Source organism: Clarias gariepinus, chromosome 17, assembly GCF_024256425.1.
Source record: "Clarias gariepinus isolate MV-2021 ecotype Netherlands chromosome 17, CGAR_prim_01v2, whole genome shotgun sequence".
Classification (NCBI taxonomy): Eukaryota; Metazoa; Chordata; class Actinopteri; order Siluriformes; family Clariidae; genus Clarias; species Clarias gariepinus.
In genome coordinates, this window is record NC_071116.1 from 28977501 (window position 1) to 28998543 (window position 21043).

Genomic DNA, 21043 nt, shown 5'->3' on the forward strand with positions numbered 1-21043 from the left:
TCTCTCTCTCTCTCTTTCTCTCTCTCCCTCTCTCTCTAGTTCAAGTTCAAAGTGTGTTTATAGCCATGAGTGTATGAACAATGCTGTGGTTGTTATCACTGTATTAACAAGCGACATAAACTGGCTCATTAATAAATGATGAGAAATAAGAATACAAAAAGAAAAAGAAATCCATCTGGGCTCAGTGTGTGTGTGTGTGTGTGTGTGTGTGTGTGTGTTTCTGTGCAGCAGGTTCGTAAGCAGCGCTCTGTACTGTAGAGACTCGGCCTCAGGGTGGTGTACAGTAGATGAAGCCAGAACCTGTTTTTATTTATAATCGGAGGGGAAAGCCCGAGCTCGGCCCTGCAGGAGGTTTTGAGTGAACGTCAGGAGAGTTTTGCAGAATTCACTCTGAAATTTTTTGCATTATTTTATCTTTGATTAACGCACCTCATGCAGTATTTCACGGTAGCAGTACGAGTGTGAGCACCGAGTCGGACCGAGTCGGAGAGCGGAGGCTCCGTGTGTGCTCCGTGTGCTCCCTCTGCGAGCGGCCGGGTTACACCTCCCTGTGCAGCTCGGGGTCACGCCCAGGTCAGTGTACGGCGAGTTCTGTTGGAGCCGTTCGTGAAGTGATGTGTGTGTGTGTGTGTGGATTTGCTCTGGTTCACTGGTGGAGCCCACGTGCTGTACAGCAGTGCTGGTGTGAGATGGAGATGTTCTGCTGTGGACCTTCTGGTGTGTGAGACCGCAGGACTAAATCGTCTGCATAGAGCAGGAGTTTGACCTCAGTGTCATGCGGGGTCACGAGACCCGGAGCTGTGTTCGGAGTTCTCCAGTCATTAATCAAGACGTTTAACAAGCTCACCTCTCCACACTCTTGTTTAAAGAACAGCACACTCACTTCCTGGTACATTAATTTAATGACATCATAGACGTTCTCCTGATCATCGGTTCTGAGCAACACACTTTCATGCTCGAGTCGAAAGCCATCTGAAAGTCCACTCCTCTCTCTCTCTCACCTTGACCTTAAACTCCTGCGCTGACCCTGGTGTGCTCTCCAGCAGTCTCATGACTCCGCCCGCTGCTGCGCTGTACATCAGGAAGTACAGGAAGGACAGTTGGGAAGGCTCCATTCCAAACACAGAGCGGGAGCACAGCTTTAGCTCCTTCATTATCTCTGCAACACACACACACACACACACACACAAATATCATGCATGGGATTTGGATTTTGTTTTGGATTAAATCTTTTCCGGGACGATATAGTGAGACACCAGACATTCTTTAATTCCACAGTAAAAGTTCTACTTTAATTACACTAAAGTATGAAGATCTTGTACGATTTCCAGAGTCATTTCCTTTCTGTTTGAATGTCTGAACGTGATCCCGTCCACGATCCTGAATCGGCAATTAAAACAACGGTAAGCTCACGTGCGCTCCAGATGTGCTTGTCCATGTAGGACTGCAGGGTCATGCTGTCCAGCTGCAGAGCATCCGGAGTCTTCATGGGATCCTCCAGACACACACTCTTACACAGACGCTCCAGCTGATAAATTACACAAACAACAACAAGTGTGTATTAGAAGGGCCAACTTACTGGCCTGCACCAAGCAAAGACAACAACTAAGGGGTTAAAGCTGAAATGACTGGATTTAGGTTAATAACTTCCGGACACATTATTAATCAATGGAAGGATAGAGCTGAACTTCATGGAAGAAACGTGGTCTGAAAAGTCATGAATGAGTGTGTGGGAGATCACTTAAATGCTCGCGGAAGATTCAGGGGAAAATATTCACTAGAATTCTGAGCTATGCTCAATAGTGTAAAGTAAAGCCCTATTCGGACGGGACTAGTTTTACAGGGGGGTCGTTAGAGAAATTTCTGTTTCGCCTACATGTTAAACACAGACACTCCTACAGTACCTCCGTTATAAACACGGAGATGTTATTCCCGTCCGAACGCATGCATGAAATGACAGACGTCGTCTGAAGAAAATTTCAACACAAACGTCGTTTGGAAAACTAGTTCCGTCCGAATAGGGCTTAAGACAGTTAAAATTGCACCGCCGTGGTCCGGGTTCGAGTCCCAGCCAGACTTTCCTCCGGTTTCCTCCCACAGTCCAGAGAAATGCTAATTAGGCTAATTGGTGTTTCCAAATTGTCCATAGTGTGTGTGCGCCCTGTGATGGATTGGCACCCTGTCTAGGGTGTACCCCACCTCCTGCACTAAGTCTCCTGGGATGGGTTCCAGGCCCCCACGACCCTGGATACAGTGGTATAGACAGTGAGTGTGTTTGATGTTTTCTTTCTTTCTTCTCTTGTTGATTGATGTTCTTTCCTAATTAATCTATTTCCTTTTATTCATGTATCGACATCACTTTATTTATTTATTTATTTATTTCAATCTTCTTCTTCTTTCTTCTCTCTCTTTCTAGCTCTTTCTCTCTCCCCCCCCCCGATAAGACACCATTTGGCTGGCAATACTGTACAGTATATTGCACACTATGTAATCAAAAGTATGTGCGCTCCTGACCATCACACCCATATGTTATCCCATATTAACAGTTTCTCTTCACTAGAACACAGAAACCCGAACCTTTTCCAGAACAACGTAAACAGAGCCAGCTCCATGAAGACATGAAGAACTTGATTGTCCTGCACAGGGCTCTGATTGAACTTAACCCCACTGAACCATCGCCTTTGGGATAAACTGGAACTGGAGCCTAATAGAAATCCTTACATCGGCCCCTGAGCTCACTAATGTTCTCGCAGAACGTGTGAATGAACACAAGTCCACACGGCCACGCTCCAACATCTGGTGAAAAGACTTTCCAGAAGAAGACAGTGGAGTGCATACCGTAATAACAACAAAAGCAAGAATAAATCTGGAATGAAATGATCAATAAGCACATATTTGCCTTGTTGGTCAGGTCATATACAGTAGTGTGTTGAATTTTTTTTCTACCTCATGCTGGTGTACATCGAGAGATAGAGGAAAAAAAAGTAAGAATAAAGCGTAGCTCTGTATAAATATTTGAAGGAAAGAAGCGATGTGATATTGCTCTCATGTTTGCACCTGCTGTTTCTGTGTTGATCCCCCTACATCTGCGATCTGTAATTTGTCTGTGATCGCATCTCATTTCTCCCACGCGGTATGAAAATAGGCTAGCGGGCTAGCTAGCGAGTGGGAGCTCAGCCAGCTGCCAGGAGTCAGATTGCTTTACCGCGCTGCCTCTGATTATTTTGCCTCCCTATTAGTGAATGCAGCTGGATGCCACGACAGTAAACTGTTCACTACACATCAGGGATGTGATCTGATGAGGTTGTATCCTGAGGGCAGAGCCCCGTACCCACGCATGCCCTTGTTGCTGGAGTACATCTGGAATGAAAGAAGGAAAGCTGTATATGGTGTACTGTGTCGTTATACCCGCCATAGGAACTGCATGAAGTCGAGCAGCACCAGGGGAGAGAAGGAGGGAATGCTGGAGGTGTAAGTGCTGATCTTAGTATCAGCGCCGCCCAGGTGGTGAACTTTCTTCCCCTTGGTGAACTGTGGGTAAACCTCCAGTCCCAGCTCCTGGATCAGGTCCATAACGTGAGTCTGCGATCTGAGGAACAAAAGAAAAAGTGTTAAGAGCATGTCGGGGGTCAAAAAGGTTTTGGTAATGTGGGGCAAAATTTAAAGAAAACCGAGGTTTATCTCTGAAGAGTGAATGAGTGGAAACACCAGGGGGGATGAGAGAGAGAGAGAGAGAGAGAGAGAGACAGAGAGAGAGAGAAACCTCACAAGGTCTAAGTGGGAAAGAGTCGGACAAACAGAGAGTGGAAAAGAAAGACAAAGAGTGACAGAGGGACGGACAGACAGAGGGACAGGCAGGGTTAGAAAGAGTGGGGCAGTCAGAAATATAAATGGACAACTGACAGACAGGCAGAAATATATATTGAGACAGACAATGAGCCTGGGGGGGGGAGACGGAGACAAAGCTGGGTAGTGAAACACAGATGGACAGATGAGGCAGGCAGAGTAAGAGAGAGACAGTCAGATAGTCAGACAGTCGACAGAGAGACACATAAACTGTCGGAAAAAGCGAGAGAGAGAGAGAGAGAGAGACAGACAAAATGATAGAAAGACACATTGTGAAATGGTCAGAGATAGACAGAGGTAGAGAGACAAAAAGGAATGGAACAAAAAGAGTGAGAGAAACATGTTGAAGGTCTGACAGACTTGAGAGAGAGACCGAGACAGACAGACAGACAGACAGACAGACAGACATGCTAGTCTCACCTGCCCACCCACTGCCCTCCCAAATCCCAGGAGTCCAGGCCATTGGAAGCCGGTAAACTCAGAGTGAGAGTTCGACCCCCTACACGACCTGTCGAACAAGACATCAAACACCTGAGCAAAGACCTCATCACGTCATCAGCAAAACTACGCAGTGTTTTCCTCTCATTACCCAGAGCAGGGCTCTAATCTGTTTTGCCGCAGTTTCCTTATAAACCCACAATAGTTTACACGTCTCATATTAACATCTCCAACCATCTTCTAAAACCTTGCCTCGGCCCCGGATACATCCGAGACATCAAGGCATTATGGGAAAAAAGGAAGGTAAAGTTGAGTAAGGCTACAGTATCCACTTCAGTTATTTACAGTATTTGTTTAGTTATGTATTTTATTATTATTGTTCTAAACCAGCGAACCTGCAGAATTATCATCGGGAATTAACGTTACTTTATTGCTAGCTAATAATGCTATTTATTAGCTATTAGCCTCCTTGCTTATGTTGCCTGAGATATTCAGCTGCTAGAATTTAAATTTATATATTCTTATACTATCGCATCTATAAATAAATGAGATGTACTCATAGTTATGTGAAAAAGTTAGTACCGCCTCTTTTAATTCTATGTGTTTTTGTGTAAAAACTGAATAAAAATCATCTTATCATAGTGGGGTTTAGGCAAATACAACCTCAGACTAACAACAACATATAACGTTTTTTACCATGCTATTATTTGTTCAGCAAAAAAAGGCAAAAAAAAAGAAATAAACAAGTGGGCAATACTAAGTGTCCCCATGATTCAATAGCTTGTAGATCCACTTTTGGCATAAATAGCTTGAACTAATCATTTTCTGTATGACCTCATCAGTCTCTCACATGGTTTTGTGGACATTGCTTCAGTTCTTTGAGGTTTTTGGGCAATTTTTTGGGAGATTCACAGCACTCCTAATGTCCCGCTACAGTGTTTCAGTTGGGTTAAGGTCTGGACTTTGACTAGGCCATTACAAAACCCTAGATTTACTGGTGTGGTTTGGATCGTTGACCTGGTGCGCTGGTTTCTGAACCTTAGTTGTGCTTCCTTGTTCTTGTCCGACAGAAGAGGCTTTCTCCTGGCACCCCTTCCAAACAAACTGGATGTTCAGTCAAAATGTTCAGTGGACAAAAAGTTCAGTATTCTTCTAATTGTCTTGCCATGGACATGGACTGTGCCATACCACTGATATTCATTTGATAATAGCCCACATCCTACTCAATTTCTTGTTAATTGCATTCTTTTGGGTTTGTTTTGATTCGTGTCATTGTTGTCCCTGGAAAGTTCTGTCAACAAAACAAATTCCTTGTATGTGCAAACATTCTTGGCAATAAAACTCTTTCCGACTCTGATGCTTTTTGGCTTCACTTTTGTTTAAAGAAATAATAAGGGCATGGGGAAAAAGGTTTTATGCTGGTGTTCGTCTGAGGTTTTATTTTCCTATAACTAATACCTGTTTCAAGTAGATTATATTTATTATATTTTTGCAACAATTTTTTTTTTAAAGAATAGAGGACTAATTTCTACACATGGCTGCACGTACATGTTTCCACACTAGCACAATGGTGTAGTACAGTAGTTGCAATAGTACTAGTGTATATTTTATATATTTTTATATATTTTTTGCATCTTACATTTTTACCAGTAAATGAGTAAAACCACATGACTTTTAGGAATGGTGGTAAAAGTGGTTGTTGTTGTAGTAACAATGTAAAATCTTATACAGAAGCATAAGACATAAAAGTTAAAGTAAAAGTAGCAGTAGTTGTCATAGTAGTAACTAAATTTTTTTAATATATTTTTTTTTTTTATTTATATCAATTTTGCCAAAATTCTGTACAGCAACATTGTTGTTGTTGTAGGTAAAGTAGTACGACAGTAGAAGTAATGTTAGCAGTTGCTGTTGTACAGTACATGTAGTAGTCATAGTGGTAGCAGTAGAAGTAAAAATTGTAGTAGTAGTTGATGTAAAAGTAGTAAAAGTAAAAGTATTACTACGTCGTTGTAGATGTAGAAGTAGAAGTAGCTTCAGTTTGTCAAACACTGTATACTGTATATGCTACAGAACAATGTAGTTCTTTTCTTCACATATCCCAACCTGTTAGAAGTCAGGGGTCAAAGTGCAGGGTCAGTCATGATACAGTGACCCTGAAGCTTGAACTTTCAACCTTCTGATCAGTAGCTGTTCGGGACACCAGTGCTATAGGAATAGTACTTGTATAAATGTATTTGTTTTTTTTTCTTATTGTTCTTGTTTTTTGCTTAGATAAACACATTTTTAGATATTTTAATATACATTTACACCCAATTGTTGGTCACACTGGCACAGTGACATGTGTGTTGTGTAGTAGTGCAGTAGGTTGTGGTTGATATTGTTGTAAAAGTAAGTAAGTTGATATAAACCTGTACACACGGTATGATTATATTCTTCAGCTATTAGACTGAACTTTAGGAGGACGAGTCAGTAAACACACCTTTGGCCTCAAGCACCAGCACTCGGAGCTTCTCGTTTCTCTCCTTCAGCCGACGTGCAGCGCAGAGACCCGACAATCCTCCTCCGACCACCACCACATCACACACCTCACACACTTCAGCCTGCTGCTCCTCATGCATTCTGCAGAAACTCAATGCACAACTGAACCAAGAGGTATCCTGTGCACCAGGACAGCCAGAGGTGAGCTGGTGTTCAGTTTCACCTTCGCACTGAGGATTAAAGTTCACATACAACACACATTTTCCTCTTAGTCTGAATTCCCCTTTTAATGAAAACCCCATGAAAAAAAGGACAATTTTAACTTCATGTGAAATGTAAGAACAAATTTATTTCAACAACAAACAAAAAAAGTTAGTGCTTTTTATGCATGATAAAATGTTTAGATAGAAACTCAGGTTCTAAAACACTGCATTAAGGGACTGTCTACAAAGAGCAATTTTATTTTTTTTATTTAATTAATTTAACATTTTGATTATTTACGTTTGAAAATTATTTCTTATATAAATTTCAGGTATACAGCAAATCAATCTGATGAAAATCTGACAGAAAAATGCCCCTACAAATCCTCACAAAACACATATACTGAGAAAAATCACATTTTACTGCTCCATCTGGTTTCCTGGGGATGTTAATAGCAAGTAGACTTTTTATGTTTTTAGTTAAACACTTGCCTGAGATAATATACGGCTTTTTAAAAGAATGTTTTTAAAGAATTTGTATACAAATTCCTAAAAAATTTAATAAGCACCTTATAGGTTTTATGTTTTATTGATATATGTAATTGTTTCTATTTTTATAAAAATTTTAAAATAGTCTTAATCATATATTTACAAACTCTACTATAGCCTGCGTAGTGTGTAAGGTTGTTTTTTGTACTTTTTGCAGAACAATAAAACAAGTTAAAGTGTGTGTTCATTTAAATTATGCATTTATATTAGTTTTTTTCTTGATGAGGAAGTAATTAAAATTAATAAGCTAAAAATGTTTAATATACTGAATTTGTTAATATAATAAAATTAATAATTTTTACTATATACTGCTGGCTAATATACTGTACAATGTATGGTTAAAAATAGGATTTAGAAAGTAGTGGTAGTAGTACGTATAATAATCGTTACTACTAAGAAGAAAAGATGGTGACATTTACTTAAGGCTGAGCGTCACAATATTGTTATTTAAGACTAATCAGAAGCATTCCTATCAGTCTGCTTAATTACTGAAGTCGTTACCGTAGAGTGAATGAAAAATGAACCAGTTAATGAGTGAAATGTAACCGTGGGATGTTTGTGTTTACATTAAACAGTCATTATGGTGTAATCAGTGCATACTCTCCAAACTTCCTGCCTGTATTTATTGATTGATTTATCTAATGAATGACTTTGTGTTAGCTTGTCTAAGAGATTAAACATGATTAATCACTGGAAGAAAAACCTGTAATAAAGAAATCGCATGGACATTTACAGTAGCAGAACTTTTAAAGTTGTAGCCGACTTAATTTGTAGCTAAATACTGGTAATAAAAACCAACCAATCCGTTGAGTATGCGTACAACAATGTCAAAGTCACATCATAAAAGAGTACTGAGACATACTTATTCACAATATCAAACTTAGAGTACAGTATGTCATGTCACCCTGTTTTGTCCTCAGAAGGATAAACAGACTGTTGAATCAGGGCTTATAGCTGCTATTGCATCATCCAAAACTTGTTTTAGAAGATTAAATGGAACAGAAGAAAGAAAAAAGATGCACTGTTCTTTAATAAATATGCAAAGAATTGTAATAGTTAGCTGAGATGATGAGGAAGAGGAAGACAAGACGAATAAAACACCATGTGCTCTATGTAAACAAGGTAAACAAACACCTGCACCAATAGATATTAATTAGAAAAGATAAAGTGAATATTTTGACTGGGATTAGTTCATCTTTTCACTTTGGCTGAAATAACAGCGCTGAAGTGGTATAAGTGAATTTTAACACGCTGGAGTGGTTTTAAGACAAAACTTCATCTTTATCCTTTTATCTCCTTTTTCCATTTCTCATCTGTGATTCACTCTCCGATTACCGAACAGGGAGTGTATTTGGGGAAGAAGTACACCTTAGTGTAAACAAGGCGTGAGATATTCAACCTTACACATTCTTTATTACTAACACTAGTATACACTATACAGTAGTATACACTATAATGTCAGTGTATTGTAAAACATGTACATACATACATACTGTATAAAGGAAATTCACCAACATACATCATTGTATCGACATGTTATTATTCATTATTATTAATACCCTCAATGCTTTGGAAATCCTTTCTTTTCTTTCCTTCACAAGCTTTTGATTAGCCAGAGCTTGTTAGCCAGTCCTCTTTCTAAAGCAGGGTGGAGTAAAAGCTCTCACAGTCACCTGAGCTGTTTTCCCAGCAGACCTTATCACCATGGCATCAGTCGCATTTGTAAAGCAGATCCTGAACTTTGAGCCACGAGGGCGTGCGTGTGTGTGAGAGTGTGTGTGTGTGAGTGTGTGTTTGTGTGTGTTAAAGGACTGTACCATCACAGCAGGAGCTTTGCAGGTATGAGAATCTCTCTGTTTATTACAAATCGTCAGGTTTACTACAGGAGAGCTCTAATAGAGACGTTTCGAAATGTCAATGGGTGAAATATTTAGTCGTGTGACTTCTGTAAGCCGTCTGGCTTCATGAATTATTCACGCACACCTGTTCTGGAGGCGGAAACCTGCATGTACTCTATAATGCTCTTTTATTTTAAAATCCCCTACTAACTGAGTGATCTGGGGTTCACACACACACACACACACACACACACACAGTCTCGAGAAGGTTGTACTTGGTGAGTCCAGAGAAGAAAAACATTTTAAAATGTGACAATCATTATATCATTGTTTCACAATACAGGAAAGCAGCTAGGCCTGAAATTCAACATTTTTACTTTTGAACACACACACACACTCACACACAGGCTTCGAATTGAGCTCCAGAGAAGCTGAAAAACAGGTCAGTGATGTCCCCTCAGCATTTATTTGCATGAGCGTATCTCAGATCGGACTCTGGCTGATGGACGGATTTGCATGAAGACTCTGTCTCAGCGTTCACGTCTTCAGACTCGTCACGGTTACTGTACGAGTACCAAACGTGGGATTTCCTGCTGTGTATCGGGTTTGAGTGGAACCTTGCTCAGAAGGTGTGGGCCTATTTTCCAGCTCAGCAGCTCTGACAGTAGTGTGGTGATGTTACGAGTCACCGCGTGAAAATATCATTTTAATGCATTTGTGTGAATATGTTGTGGTTTCCACGGTAACAGCTCATTCACAGAGACATGTACAGAGGACGCTCCGTGTAAATAGATTTCGTTAAATAAGTTACGTTCTTGTACGAGGAGGATTATTCACTTTAATGAAAAGAGTCACGAGCAGGACCAACGGGTTTATCCTTCCTTGTGGTTTCTCAGTGAAATCTTTATAGCTGCTATGACGATCTGTAAATAGGAATAAAACTAACTCCACAAATTAAAATATAGAAATTCATGTTGTCCTTTAATAAATGTGTATAATTTAGCCGATACACAGCGTCAGTCTTGGGCTGATACCCAACGAATGCTGGATCTGACGTCAGAGGAACAATATATTACATTTTATTGTATTTCATTTTTTTTTTTTTTTCTAACTAGAAATGCTCTGGAAAATCCCAAGTGTCACATTAACAGCCAGAATGTTGATTTAACAGTTTTATAGTCCATTTGGTTATATTTAAACACTCGGGGTGTTAAATCAACACTGGGGATTTTTCTGCCAAAAGACTTAATTGTAGTTGGTATTTTAATTTATGTATACATTTACATTTTATCGAGAAAATATTAATTTATATTTATAAACTAAAGTGAATAAATATTTAATGGTGTTGTCATGTTTAGAGCTGTGTTTTTAAAAAAGTTAAGCTAAGTGCTTTATTTAGTTGCCTTAGTATAATTTTAAGACACAGCAGTTCAGTAATGCAGGCATTAGATACTGTATGCGTCAGATACGGATCAAAAGCTTTCAGTATACATACTTCAACTGATGGGATTGTAGTTACTGTGGTCTAAAACCATAAACTAAACTCAATGCAGGAACAAAAAAACCTTTCTTTCTTTATCTCAGTATTGGTATCGGCACCTTTAGGCTCCGCCTCCCCAAACATTCCAGGCTGAAACTCTGCCAGAGGTTTCTCAGATTTGTGAATGATGTGAATGCGAAGAATCTAATGATGCTGTTTGAAGCTGTACAGGATATCAGGAGGAGGAACCTTTGGCTTTGGTTGTCCAAACCTTGTGGCAGTGTTATTTTAACAACGTTCCAGACATTACAATACTGTTGGAATCAGGTTTTTTTTTTAAGTTAGACTTTAATGATATGATTTTGGACCAACATTGGCTGTGTGACGTTGGGACAACGGTAAACAACTGACCCTGATACAACAATGCAAATATGACAAGCCTTAAAATTAAAAGCCGTACAGATCTGTGCCGGCAACACTGCATAGGTCAATGATGAGCTGCATAGGTCAGAATGAATGTGTTTATATGGACGCCTTGCCAGAGTTTGTTAACGGAGAGACTTTAGACTTTTTTGGATATGTCAGGCAGAACAAAAGTTATTATTACTTTTATTATGTGTAAATTTGACCACTACCGTAAACTCCCAAAATGAGCATATTATTATTATTATTATTATTATTATTATTATTACTACGGTATTTTGGTCATTAAAACAACTGAAAACAAACAAAAAAACCATGTGATCGTGAGTATCTGTGCTATTTCTTTGCCTATGTGCCCCTTTTTGAAAAAAAATTACACAATCCTGAGCCATATATATGATTCTTTTTTTTTTTATGGCAAAACCAAGTAATGGCTAAAAACTCTGAGTTTTAAGAGGTACTTAACAGCATTTTTATTTTTATCTCGCAACTGAAATTTGTTCCTATAATGCTCTTCCTAACTACTGGTCCAGCAGAAATCTTACTGCCAAGGCTAATAAATGCACACACATTGCTGTCAGACAACGAGCAAAGATTCAGAAAAATAATTGCAGTTCACCAAACCATTAAATCAGGAAGCACTTACGAAAAAGAAGTGTAAAAAAAAATGTGGGACTTTTTGATTGTGCAAAATAACAGAACACAGTTAAAATGACTCAACACACCTACAGTACAGCTGTGACTGCAGCAAAAGGTGGGTCAGTAGGGGGTAAATACTTATGCAAACAGATTTTTTTTCATTTATAGTTTCCTGACAAATTATTATTATTATTAGTAGTGTAAAATCTAAGTAAAGCTCTATGGTGTTATACACTGAATATTTTGATCACAAATAAGTTAGCATTTTATACCTCCTGAGCAATATTATGTGCTGATTTTCCACCTTTATGTTGTTTATTTCACGTCCAAATCCATACTTCTCCTTTGACTCTTGACGCTGCTATCACTGGCTTTACCGTGAACCATGATGCACTTTGCGATCCTTTGGGAATCATGATTCACTTCACTTCTCTTTGTGAAGCACAGAGATATGTGGTGTGTGTGGGATGACAGATGTATACCCTCCATAATTTATACACTTCTATTTTAATCCTATTTTCTTTTGGTAAATTTCATTATTGTAATAGCAGCACGGTGGTGTAGTGGTGAGCACTGTCGCCTGGCACCTCCGGGGTCCGGGTTCGATTCCCGGCCAGGCTTGATTCCCGTCTCTGTGTGCATGGAGTTTGCATGTTCTTCCTGTGCTTTGTGGGTTTCCTCCCAAAGACATGTGATTAGGTTGAATGGCGTGCCCGGAGTGTGTGAGTGTCTGTGTGCCCTGCGATGGATTGGCACCCTGTCCAGGGTGTACCCTGCCTCCTGGGATGGGCTCCAAATTTATCTCATACTTTTATTAAAAATTTATTTTTTCAATTTAATTGTACTTTTTAGTGTAGTTAACTGTATTGCAGAGAACTCTTTCTTTTTAGGTCACAGGCTGTTGTATAAGCATTTCACTGCATTTCATTCTGTGTATGGCCGTGTATGTGACAAGTCAAATTTGAATTGGAATTTGAATTTCAAATGTCATGTGAACAAATGTTAAGCGCCATAAACTCTACAAGCAAACGTTGTTTTTGTTGTATTTGCAACGTTGTGTTTCAACATTATCTCAAGGTTAATTAATAAGTCCTTTCACGTTTGAACATAGCGTCGCCCCAGTGTGGTCTTTTGCGTGGACGACATGGTAACCTGATTACAACTAGATGACAACATCATACAGATGTTAGGGTCCTGGCTTGTCTTATTTTATGATGTTCACATTATACCTTTAGTGTAAGACTAAAAAGAAATGAAACTTTACACACCTAACAGGTCTGAGCTGATTAAATAAAAGTATTCTTTGGGCGTTTAAGCATTTGTGTCATCCTGTTATTGAAAAATAAGAGTGTGTGGAGTTTGCATGTTCTCCCCATGCTTGGTGGGTTTTCTCCAACAGTCCAAAGAAATGCAGATTAGGCTAATTGGCGTTTTCAAATTGCCCGTAGTGTGTGAACTTGGGGGACTTAGGTGCCCTAAATCTCCTTGGATAGGCTCTAGGCCCCCCGCGACCCTGTATACAGAATAAAGCGTTATATATGATGGGTGAGTGAGTGAGTGAGTGAGTGAGGGCCACATGATGAAGCATGATTTAATCAGTTTCGTTCAAAGCTTAAAATAAATGAGCTGTTACTACAGAAACATTATTGTTGGAATGCCCCGTGCATTAAAACCCAGCAAATTCCCCAGTACTGAATTACCACTTAGAGTGTTGATTTAACACCCAGCCGTGTTTATATACTGCACGTCTAGTTGGACTCAAATAAACTCTAAAAGTGTTAAATCAACACTGGGGATTTTACTGAGAATAAACATGTGAAAGAACCTTTTTGAACCAATCAGAATGCAGAATGTGAAAATGAAAGTGTCTGAGTTAATCTGGTCGAATCTACGTATCGCCGAAACTCACATCCACTGTGTATTTTTTGTTTTGTTTATTTTAACTCTTTTATCTGCACAGAAATCTCACGATGATCCTGAGTTCAAGCAGAAGATCGGCTCCGTCACGCGTTCTCCTCCTCCTGTGTGCAGGAAGCGTGCTTTTCAGTGCAGGTGTGCTCTCTGTTCTTCCCTTTCAGCTCTGTGCGTATTGTTCTTAGAGCTGGTGTTGAATGAAATTTGATCTTTTCTAAGATCAATATGTTTTTTACCTGGGGTTCTTGAAGGTCATAAAAAATGTTATAAAAAGAAGAAACAACACAGTGCAGAAAATAAGGGAGAGACTTAAATAGAGATGCTTTAAAACTGCAACAGCAATATACAGTACATCCATCTTTAATGTGGTCAGGATTTTTTGATGTGTTCTTATAACTAGGATATAGATTTGTTCCTGAGGTCCATGTGTTGAAGCCAATATGCTGTCTATGCTTGGCTTGTTTTCATCATAAAATATTTTATTTTTATTTCAAATTATACTGATTAAATCACCTGTTCATTTTAGACTCCAAAAACACAAAATTTGCAGGCTTGTCCAGGATTTTATCCGATGGTCGAAACTGAATCTAAATGATAGTCCTGAAGAAATAATAAAAATAAAATTATATGTACATGAAAATCTGTTGTTTTGCTCGCACGTGGTTGACAGGCAGCCATGGCCAGGAGCCCGAGAGAGCAAAACTCGGCCGTAATCTCTAAGTGTGAGGGGCCTACTGTCTCTCTTCTGCCAATTACAGTAACACGAGTCAATCTGTTCATCAGTGCTGATGGAAAAGTAATCAATTTTATTGCACAATTTTTTAAACACAGATGCAACTCTTGTTCTGATCTTATTCTTTTAGCAGAGACATGATCCTAGATCTGCACCGTTTAATAAATACATGCTTCACATTTCTGTCTAGGTATTAATGAGTTTTTGTTGTTGTTGTTGTTGTTGTTGTTGTTTTGCCCCATGCTGTGCAGACATGACCCTGGCGATGACGATTACCTCCACCGGGCCTCAGACGTTACAGCTGCCACAAGGAGAACAGACAACACTCGGCTGTACGTACACGTCTGCGCCTGAGGACACCGGTGACCTGGACATTGAGTGGACGCTGGTCAGTCCAGACACCACGCAGAAAGACGAAGTGGTGAGTGAAGCCAAAACTGAGTAGCGCTGGGGTTTGGGAAGCGGTGTTTACATATTGTGGTCAGTACAAATATTTTTTATTTTATCTTTATCAGCATGACTTTTGTTTTGCAACATAATGAACATTTACAGTATTGGGTTTTGATGATCTGCTTTTCGTCTCTTAGCTCCTATCGTACTCTGGTGGGAAGAAATATTATCTTGGCAACCCAGCGTTAATGAAGGGTGTGGACTTTGCGGTGAGCGACCCCTCTCAGGGCAACGCCTCGCTCATGATCACTAAGCTCACGTCTGCACACACGGGAACGTACCTGTGTAAAATCAAGAAAGCTCCAGGATTGGACACGCGCAAAATCACTCTGCAGATTCTGGGTAATGTAATGCCTTCTTCATGCCCCAATAAAATTCAACCAACAACAAAATGTACAGAATTCTCCACTTAAATGTTGGATAGAGTACCCCAAGTTCAGCTGTAAACTAATTTATATTATACTGTAGTATACCATCATCTGACATTGCTCAAGGTTTCAGTTCAACTTTTTTTAGCTGATGTCTAATAAAGTTTTTCTTTTTGCTATATTTTTTTCCAACTACAGCTATCACGTTACAGCATATCGTAGTGATAGATCATAAAATCATTCGGTTCACATGTCGGAAAGCTCCTTTCCTTCCATTACTTCTGTTCCATAAGAAAAATATCTGTCTGAATGGTTTATTTCAGCGTATATCACATCCTGTGTTCCCTTCACTCTTGTTTTTTTTTTCCTTTTGTTTGCATGGAAATCACAATAAAACGGGTTAGATGGCCTTTTTTCCATTCCGACAAGGTTTTTTGTTTGTTTTTTTTATAATAAAGCTGCAGAACGAGTTGTACGTTTCCTTTACTCTCTAAATCTTCCAAAATTCTAGTATTAGTTGAATCTACAAACACATTGTAAAAGTATTTAACATCTTAAATAATCATGAGATTAGCCTAAATCAACTTACACTGATTGTTACAGTCAGTATTTTTATGCTCTTAATATCTGTAAATATTTAAGTGTATTCGTGTAGCAGGGGATTGTATAGAGAAATACAGGGAGTTTTTTTTAGTTTGACTTAAAAATCCCTCGTACGTATATCAAAATGATATATTTATATACATATATCATGTTTTATTATATTGAATAATATTTATAAATAATATTTAACAGCATCAAATATGTTTAACATTATTATAACATTTTTATGGAAAGGCATTTAATAAATACATAATTAGTCGATAATAATTATCCCATAATCCACATAATAACATTTAAACAGGTTTTTAAATGTTTTCCATCCATAATCCATATTCTTAGTCTTTTTGCCTTTTCCTTCAATAATAAATGTAAAGGTCAGGGAAAAAAACAGGTTAGAAAGCCAAGTTTCCATAGAAACAGAAGAGAATTTAGACAAAGGGGGAAAAAAAAGATCTTTATCAGCTGTAGGTGGTGAAAGTAGTTTATCTTCCAAATTAGAAGAAGTCTAAAGCATAACGTTCATTCCACTGGGTTTTAAAGTTCACAGAGCGACTTCAGAAAGTAGTGATGAGTTTCTATTCCTAAAGTTTCTTCATTTCTCTGCTGCCATGGCAACAAGCTTCAAAATCCCGACTGCGCTTCGCTTCATAAGGAACCTCCATTAATCTCACACAGATGGTACGAGAACATCACAGAAATGCTCAGGAGCGAAATGAACAACATGTTCTCTAGCATATGTAAATTTATTACCAAAGCAGATCCGAATTACGGACTCGAACTGATAAAGTTTTACTCTTCAGAGTTCATCAGGCATAACTATGAAAGTGTCGATCATGTCTCCTAAATTAGGAAGGAAATGAAAAGAGAGTGAAGGAAATGAAGGAAAAAGTCTATATAGAAAAAAAAACCTGCTCTTGTTTTTTCATCACTGCGAAAGTTCAAAGGTTGAGGCCAAGTACAATAAATGTGTTTTTGGGTTACAAACATACTTACCGCGATTTTCTTCATCGCTTAGTCGTGTTATGCAAATTATAGATTGTGTGAGACTCAAAATGTCCTACAGTAGGTTGCCAGATTTTTCCATTTTTTGTTTCTTCTTTTTTCATTTTTTACTTTTTTTTAACAAGTCAAGAAAGATCTCAGAGCTCCCTCAAAGTCTGTGTGTGTGTGTGTGTGTGTGTGTGTGTGTGTGTGTTGCACTAGCTGAAAAACCCCTCAGATACATTACATTTTCGTGTTTGCTGATGACTGTATTTTCACACATGAAGAGTCCAGACCTTAACCCCATTAGGAATCTTTGGGATGTGCTGAAGAAGGCATTGTGCAGCGGTGCAACTCCCCCATCATCTATATAAGATTTTGTAAATGTTGTGACATTCCAAAAGCTTGTCAAAACGATGCCATGTCCGTTATCAGACCAAAAGGCAATCCAGTAAAATATAAGAATGTGTGACTTTTATTTTCTGCGACTTTTATTTTTATTATTTTATTATTTTTTTTTATTTAGTCTCAGTGCTCGCTGAAGTGAACAGCTTGCTGTTTCGTGCATTAGTTTCTTTCCAAACTTGCAAATAAATGTGTATGCATGCAACTTCCTGCACCTCTTCCACTAATTGAGTTTCTTTCATCATTAATCATGACGTATGTCAAAATCTCTTCCATTTCATCTCATTCAATTCAATTTTATTTTTACAGGTAATCAGTTGTCATTGTGGCAAAGCAGCTTTACAGCACCAAAAAATTATAGAAATGAGCTTAAAAAGTTTGAGGAAATATCCATAAATAATAATCATCATATACGTTTATTACCCATAACATTGAGCATCCTTAACTCATAAGTACTATCTATCTAGTGACCCAGGTGTACCAGGTCTGATCTAACATAAACTTCACTGTCCATCAGAGCGACCGTCAGTGCTGAAGTGTTGGGTGGAAGGGAACGAGGACGTGGGGACGTCCGTGTCCCTCCACTGCAGGGCGGATCAGGGTTCTCCACCCCTCCAGTACACGTGGGGGAGAGAGAACGGGGCTCCGATTCCTCCCTCCATCACACAGGGTGAGTGTGATATACCAGTGTGACATCAGACCTTACAGAAGGTCATGCATGGTGTGATTTTATGGGCTTAATGGTTTTACTGGAATCGTGCCAGTCCATGAGCTGTGATTCGAAGACCATCAAAAGACCTAAGAGTATTAGTTATATATTATATATTAGTGTCGCTTTCATGAAGTATAAGATACAAGTGTGCTGTCAGGAAGCATGCTTTTAAAAATTATGGATTTTTTGGAAGGAGTAATTACCCTATCATAAGCTTTTTGTTCAACCTGGAAATCCTAGAGAATTAAATAAATGGCTTTTAATTAAAGAAGTAATCGTTCACTTTGAAGTGATTACTTTTATGTTGAATTCGGGCTCACGGGCGAGATAGAATACCTCTCTCAAAAAGGTACAGTATGGAAAAACCAAAGACTTTTAGATATGGTAGTCTTTTCTTACATATGCAGGTGAGTGTGAAAGTTTTTGCACCCATGCTTTGAAATTTAAACCATTACATCTGTTTTTAAAAATAAGTATCAGGGAAAAAAGTCATAAAAAAATTAAGACTTAAAAGTGGGAGGGCACCAGATAGTTTGTTTATGAGACCTGACAACCCTGCCTATTCTTTCCATTTGGCGAGATCCTGTGGAAAATAGTGTCATAACGAAAGTAAAAAATATAAATATGACTTCTTTAAGACATTAATTAATGTATAAATGAAAAAGTTAAAATGCAGCCAGGCATGTTTTATAGATAACAGTTAACTTACGCTTTAATTTATATTTGTTCGCCTGTGTGCTGTGTATCAGATGCGTTCCTTGGAGGACTCCACATTTCCAATCACTCGGTGGCCTTGGCGGGTGTCTACACATGCGAGGTGTATAACGCTGTCGGGAAAGAGAGCTGTCGAATCAAACTGCAAGCCATCACCGGTAAGTGTACTGTACATGCTACACAATATATCGACACATACGCTAGTTATAAAAGTACCACTCAAGAAAAAGTACTAAAAGAAATCTCTACACCTTTAGACTTGAGTAAAAATTCCAATGTACATTTATAAAAAAGCATCCATATGCAAATTAGAATTCTCCCACTCTACAAAATCGCTAATGTTAGCTAAGTCTGTTAGCTTGATAGCAAGCTGCTAGTCAACTAGCGCACTTTTTTTTAGCGCACAGTTTTGTTGTAATTTTACAATTACAACAATTATGTGTTTAACGCTACCTTTCTGCTAAGTTGTAAGTTAGCTAGCTAGCTGAGAGTGAAAATTCTAAGGTCACATTTTGAAGGTCCCAATGTGATTGTACGTAATTAGTCCAAAATAGCATGACATCACAACTAGACCTGAGCTCACAAACACATGTTTTGGGTATCATTTTAGTACTGAAGGATCTCTGTTGATTCCTTTGCCATCATTCTAACTGGTGTGTGTATGTGTGTGTGGGTGTGTGTGTGTAGCTGCTAGCAGAGCTGGTGTGATCGTGGGCATCGTGTGTGGATGTCTGCTTCTCATCGCCATCATCCTCATCATCTTGTTGCTCCTCCTGTTCCGATGCAGACAACAGCGCCAACGCTACGAGAAAGAGTTCGCCAACGAGATCAGGTTAAAAATAAATAAATGCTGCATTCGATAACAGCTGCTACGACTCTGTTTATTAAAGGAAATCTCTCATGATGTTCCTCAGGCACACTGCGATCCGGAAATCTCTTGTTCTGCATCTTATGTTTGCTATTAGCAACAACGCGACAGGCGATAGCTCGGTTTAAATTACAAGGGATGTTCGAATTGAGAGTGTCTGAATTTTATGCAAATGTTTAGTTGCAAATGCAAATCCTAGGAATGAATAAATTCTACAGTGTTTGTAGGCTGATTTTTTGATAGTTTCTTTACTTCCTAACTCACAACTTTATATATATATGATTCAATTCAGGGTATCAGCATGGGGGCATTAGGAATGAGGAATACAGGAACATGCTCAGTCTAATATCAGGGTGCTGATAGGGTCATGCACACACACACACACACACACACACGCACATTTTATTCCTTTTACACCACAGCAACCTGCCAATTCTCATATCAGCCAGTGTTATCACCAGTGTCTGGTCAATTCCTCTCTTTACGTCTGATTCTCAGGGAGGACGTCGCACCGCCCGAGAGCCGACCGACGAGCCGTGTTGCGAGCCTTAACTCCAGACGGGCCTACAGCCATGTCACCCAAACCGAGCAGCACCGAGCGGCGTCCAGCATAACGGGAAACACACTGCCTAAATACGACGAAAAATACGGTTACATCGTCTGACACCTCCAGATATCATAAGATCTACCATGCACAGATATAAATACGATATATAACTCAGTGCTGGAGGGAAATACACTCACTCTGTATACAGTGTGTTATTTATAATGTACATTTATTATATGCTGATGTTAAGATTTTCAATAGATATATATTTTTTTAGTTTTGTCAAATAAAAGTAATACGCATGTCTCTGTATGTGTGAATGTTTTGTTTTAATTGTGTAAAAATGTTGTAAAGTGAACTAATGGCATCATAATATATGGATGTATTTTTTAGGACATTTGTATTGTATTATTGATCATACTGTGAACATAACATCATTACTATTCATTATCTAATAATCAGTATAGACAGATAAGACACACCTGTTACTGTAAATAAAACAACAAACTTTCATTAAATGTTTTGTCTTGTCTGAGTGTGAAAAACACTCACAAAAAGTTTTTTTCTTTACTTTCTTTTTGACATAAGGAATAAATATTGCAAGATAGGCAGATAAAATTCTGAATAAAAATGAGACCTGGAGAAGACGAGCATAACAAAATGTCTCAAAGTAGATGCTAAATATTTTCAATACATGTTTTAACCAAGCATTTTACTTTTTTAACCTTTTTTTTTTTTATTACAACAAAATGTCATCATTATTAAATTATTATACACTACAAAATAATAAAATAAATATTTCTACACAATAATTCCAGAAGCTCTGAAAATTGTTTAAATCTCTTTAAAAATTACAG

General features: G+C 38.5%; 2 protein-coding genes across 4 annotated transcripts in view; one reads left to right on the plus strand and one right to left on the minus strand.

Annotated features, from left to right (window-relative positions):
• The window catches only part of si:ch211-127i16.2 (probable flavin-containing monoamine oxidase A), an 87407-nt gene extending 80477 nt beyond the window's left edge, over window positions 1-6930 (minus strand). For both annotated transcript variants that reach the window (XM_053475971.1, XM_053475972.1), the window contains exons 1-5: window positions 6764-6930; window positions 4267-4354; window positions 3409-3589; window positions 1414-1528; window positions 1002-1159 (exon numbers count right to left, since the gene is read on the minus strand). In XM_053475971.1, the coding sequence (XP_053331946.1) occupies window positions 1002-1159; window positions 1414-1528; window positions 3409-3589; window positions 4267-4354; window positions 6764-6902 (681 nt within the window). In that variant the 5' untranslated portion in view covers window positions 6903-6930. The remainder of the gene's footprint in view (window positions 1-1001; window positions 1160-1413; window positions 1529-3408; window positions 3590-4266; window positions 4355-6763) is intronic.
• A 2268-nt stretch (window positions 6931-9198) lies between these two features.
• Window positions 9199-20888, plus strand: vsig8a (V-set and immunoglobulin domain containing 8a). Of its 2 annotated transcripts, none has more exons than XM_053475833.1 (8): window positions 9199-9350; window positions 13852-13943; window positions 14790-14959; window positions 15126-15330; window positions 17863-18015; window positions 18807-18929; window positions 19459-19603; window positions 20138-20888. In XM_053475833.1, the coding sequence occupies exons 2-8, from the start codon at window positions 13862-13864 to the stop codon at window positions 20301-20303; spliced, it is 1044 nt and encodes a 347-aa protein (XP_053331808.1). In that variant the 5' UTR covers window positions 9199-9350; window positions 13852-13861; the 3' UTR covers window positions 20304-20888. The 2 variants fall into 2 exon arrangements, with proteins under 2 accessions (XP_053331808.1, XP_053331807.1); XM_053475832.1 differs by lacking the exon at window positions 9199-9350 and adding an exon at window positions 9785-9978.
• The last annotated feature ends 155 nt before the right edge of the window (window positions 20889-21043 follow it).

Excerpts from the sequence above, each read along its gene's own strand:
- vsig8a (XM_053475832.1), top strand. The coding sequence starts at position 9,866 with ATGAAGACTCTGTCTCAGCGTTCACGTCTTCAGACTCGTCACGGTTAC. Across the intron at positions 13,944-14,789 it reads AAGCGTGCTTTTCAGTGCAG|ACATGACCCTGGCGATGACG; the intron begins GTGTGCTCTCTG and ends CATGCTGTGCAG. Across the intron at positions 18,016-18,806 it reads TCCTCCCTCCATCACACAGG|ATGCGTTCCTTGGAGGACTC; the intron begins GTGAGTGTGATA and ends GCTGTGTATCAG.